The 4,185-nt window shown below is 30.4% G+C and overlaps 1 protein-coding gene across 1 annotated transcript; it reads right to left on the minus strand.

The window, feature by feature from the left end:
• Positions 1–2,459: 2,459 nt before the first annotated feature.
• Positions 2,460–3,686, minus strand: LOC108564542. The gene is made up of 3 exons (XM_017923615.1): positions 3,570–3,686; positions 3,277–3,393; positions 2,460–2,658 (listed from the first exon to the last, which is right to left on the minus strand). The coding sequence occupies exons 1-3, from the start codon at positions 3,652–3,654 to the stop codon at positions 2,558–2,560; spliced, it is 303 nt and encodes a 100-aa protein (XP_017779104.1). The 5' UTR covers positions 3,655–3,686; the 3' UTR covers positions 2,460–2,557.
• Between the last annotated feature and the right edge of the window lie 499 nt (positions 3,687–4,185).

A 4,185-nucleotide genomic window follows, 5' to 3' on the forward strand; every position in this document is an offset into this window, starting at 1 on the left:
TAAACAAAATACAACAATTAAATGTTATTTTTGTGTTATTGCGGAAAGGTTGGGTTTATATATGTTTCTATGTATGTAAAAAAATATAGTTAATATTTTTAGATTTGCAACCTGTGAATATATTTTGAAATATGGAATTTTTGAAGAGATTCGGTGAATCGTATCTGAACGAGCTATGTGAATGAACTACCTACTATATATTAAAACAAGCACGGTGGATTTGGCAGTAAATTCGCTGCAGGATTATAGACAAGTTAATGATGACATGAAAGAGTAAAAAGTAGTTCAGGTGAGTTCGGTCAAATGGGGGGAGAGCGTGTGTGTGAGGCAAACAAAACCCACCGGAACCCAATGATTTGCCTTTGCCTTTGCAAAACCAGATTGAAGTTTAATATAGAAAAAAGCTCTTTGAAGCTCAACTAACCGGTCCACCATTCAGTTGCAACGGAATGAAAATGGAAAATGGCCTCGTTCCGGGATCTTCATTCGCGATAAAATTTCAACGGAAACTGAACATAATAGTAACGGCCACTACTACAACCATCCCAAAAACTGACCGCCGCCTCCGTCGACTTCGTCGAAACTTTCGTTCCGATGTGACTTTAATTACTAAATAGGGTGAGTTCCCCCACGACAACGAAACTGCTCCATAGCTCGTATAAATAATGCAAGAGGACAATGAAAATAATTAGATAGCTTTCGAAAAGAAAAAGTCGAAGACAGAAAACGCTATGTGCGTCAACGTGTCCTGCGTAAAATGTAATTAGTAGATATTTTTTACCCGTTGTTGGGGCTTAATGAGCCATCGGATGTATTACGCTAATGGAACAATAAACTGTTGTTTAGTTGGATTTCCTAACAAATTCCTTGTGTTTCCTACGACGCGTCGTAATTCGAAAGCAAGCAGAATAAACACAACCCCTTGGCGAGTTAATACGGTAATGCAAATACGCCGCCGCCGCCTCTACCACCGATCCTCTACCCTCTGCACCCTTCGCCACTCTCCACCCACTCTTGCTGCCACTGACAGTCACAGTCCCCTGATTATTGCTGCCACCGACAGCGTTTTGTTATCTACACATTAATTGACATCATTTACATTTAGATCAACAGCATAAAAATCGCCCTCAAACATTAATACCAGACCAAACTTTTTTTTATTCATTTTTCATTTTATGCAACGTGCTCTAATGGTTTTACAATCGCCCAGTCATCAATTCATTTTTTGTATTCTCCATATAACTCACCTGAATTCCATTCAATTATTTTCGTATATTTCAAAATAATAAAAGAACTGACATCAAGAACTACAGAAGTAAAAGACAAATAAGCTGCTCCAACATACTCGTAAATTCTTGAGTGCCATTGGTAATCCAGGGAATACGTGTGTCGTTTACATATCCTTGCTTTCTCTTTAAGAATTACTGCACATTTGTTTACTTGGCAATACTGAAATATCATAAAACTATAATGACTTATATAATAAAAATTCTTGTTGTTAATTCATTTACTTAATTTGTCTTAAACTATGGCCAACAAATTTGTTGAAATGAATGTAACCAGAAATTGTCTTGTTAATTTTACTTAAAATTTTTTAAACTTTTATTTTACTCATAATATTTACATTATATATTTATTATACTATTGTATTAAAAAAATATATTAATAATCATGTTGTAATTAGAATACACCTATCCATCGTTTTACGGGGTACTTTCTTTACATGTTTTAGCTTTTACACGGTTTAAAACATATCCTATACGTTTTTTACACACTTTTCAGTTTTTCTTTCAAAAAATTACAATTTCAATTTACAAATTTTTGTCAGGAAATATTTGTAAATTGTAGGATAAGTGTATATTGATATTTTAAAAATAATACAAAACAAAAGCATTTAATAAAAGATAAAAATATATATTTTCAATATCACAATAAATCTTTATATATATATATATATATATTATTTTAATAATATTTTGTATATTATAGAACTATAAAGAAACATTCACATATGTAACGAGATTTTGATTACGCAGGAAATGCGTGCGGCTATTATGAAGGTACGGAAACGTTAGCTGAACGCACATTTCCTGTTAACCGATATTTCGTGTTGTCCATTTATGTAGTAAGTGGTTTCCACTGTATATACAAATATCTGTCATATCCGAACAACCCTCTCTATCTTGCCAATATAACATACACTTATAATTTAAATAGATTATTTTATTTATATCAGGTCGCTATTAACAATTAAAATACAAGCGTTATCTTATTTTTAATTAACTTAATAATTAACTTTAATAATAAAAAGCGTTATTGCATTTAACACATTGAAACTCTTGATATTTATAATATAGCAAAAACAGTTAAATACATGCTTAATAAGAAATACTTTAAAAAATAGCATTAATCTATAAATATATGGCAAGCATTCTTTTAAATATACCAAAACTTGTAACCAGCTTACAATTAATTTATTACAGAAATATTTATGCACATATCACGAATTATTATGAAGCTCTTTGGAATTTAAGCTTATATAATATATAAAAAAAAATTATATAACCAAAAATTGCTTTGTGATTTTGTACGGTTGATGGACCTTTGTATCAAATTGTTTGTTCACTTCTTCGTTTACTTTACTCGTTATAACAGATCCTGAAACAGAATTATAATAACATTTTTATTAACAAAGTATTATAAAAATAAATAATTAGAAACAAAAAATTAATTCAAAATACGTTATATTATTAATTATTTTACATAAGAAATGATTCATAAATTTATAAACATAATAAAAAATTGAATTATGCAATTTATTTTGTAAGTAAAATTCTGGTCAATAAACAAAAAAAAATAAAGATTTTATTTTAGACATTTTGGACATTTTACTATAAGGCATAAATCATAATTTTCTTTAAAAAAACAGGTCTTTCTGCCAAAATTTTAATATATCTTTTTTAATTTATTATATTGTTAAAAACTTGCATTATATAAGAAAATATATAAGAAAAACAAATTATCGCGTTTATATAAAATTTCTGATCTTTTTAATTTAACTGGTTAATTCTGAACTTTTATTTTACAATTTCTTTAAACAATATATTTATAAATATTGTTACTGTAATGTAAATTAAATGTATTTTTTTCAATTATACTAATATGAAATTTAATTTATAAATGTTTCATTTGAAAAAACTTTCATTTATGAATACAAATAAAAACGATTTAAAGATTAATACTAAGTAGAATAAAAAAAATATGAAAATATTTTACCATCGGGTCCATCGCACGAATACGTGGTTATGAGTTTTTTGTTATCCGGACTGGCTGTAAACGATTTCGTGCACGATGCAGCATCTTGGGGGCATTCTATTTCGTGACAGAGCCTCACTATAAAAAAAATGTATATGTTTGTTGAGCCAGCCAGAACGAGCTGGAAAAAAGCTTAACTCCGAGGAGCGAGAGAGAAAATGGAGAAAAGGATATGATAAAAAAAATCGTACAGCGCGAGGGCGAAGGGATGAAGAAGAAAGTGTATCGCTATATTGTCACGTTTTTAAACTTACATTTACTGTCGCATTCGGCATCTTCTACTAGAATTGCCACGAGCATAAATGCTGCAACGACAACCGCACTCCGACCAACCATCATCTTGACAGACGAAATTCTGCATACCTACAACACGTTTATATACGAATATATCATTGTGGAATTGGAAGGTTACCCAGTAATTGATTCAGGTGTTACAAAGGCTATCTGATGGAAAAGGAACGAGAGGAAGAGTTTTCGTATCTGTAACAACAAGATCGCTTACAGCTATTGTCCTTGTCACTTTTTACAAAAGAATATTAATCGCATTGCTCGTTCATTTGCATACGGGATAAACACATTTTATGTGTGTCTAATAAAATCGGAGATAATAATCTGGATTACATAAAACGTTTATGCGCGTTTGGCGCCGAGCGAGATGCTGATCACAAAATCAAGAGTGAGAACTCTACTCGCGTTGCGATCCAGTCGATTTGCAATTCAGATAATCTCACAAGCTTGTAAATTACCTCACTCCTTCGTTTACAATATGGAATTGCTCTAAAACAATTAAGTTTTCAATTGATTTATTACATAAAACATTTTTACTTAGAATATTCATTAAAGGAAATATCTATGAAAATATATTAAACT

This window comes from Nicrophorus vespilloides, unplaced genomic scaffold, assembly GCF_001412225.1.
Source record: "Nicrophorus vespilloides isolate i.1.1-1 unplaced genomic scaffold, Nicve_v1.0, whole genome shotgun sequence".
NCBI lineage: Eukaryota > Metazoa > Arthropoda > Insecta > Coleoptera > Silphidae > Nicrophorus > Nicrophorus vespilloides.

Coding starts and splice junctions, on each gene's coding strand:
- LOC108564542 (XM_017923615.1), bottom strand. CDS start 3,654: ATGATGGTTGGTCGGAGTGCGGTTGTCGTTGCAGCATTTATGCTCGTG. Junction 3,394..3,569: donor TGCCGAATGCGACAGTAAAT/GTAAGTTTAAAA, acceptor TTTTTTTTATAG/TGAGGCTCTGTCACGAAATA. Junction 2,659..3,276: donor TTCGTGCGATGGACCCGATG/GTAAAATATTTT, acceptor ATTCTGTTTCAG/GATCTGTTATAACGAGTAAA.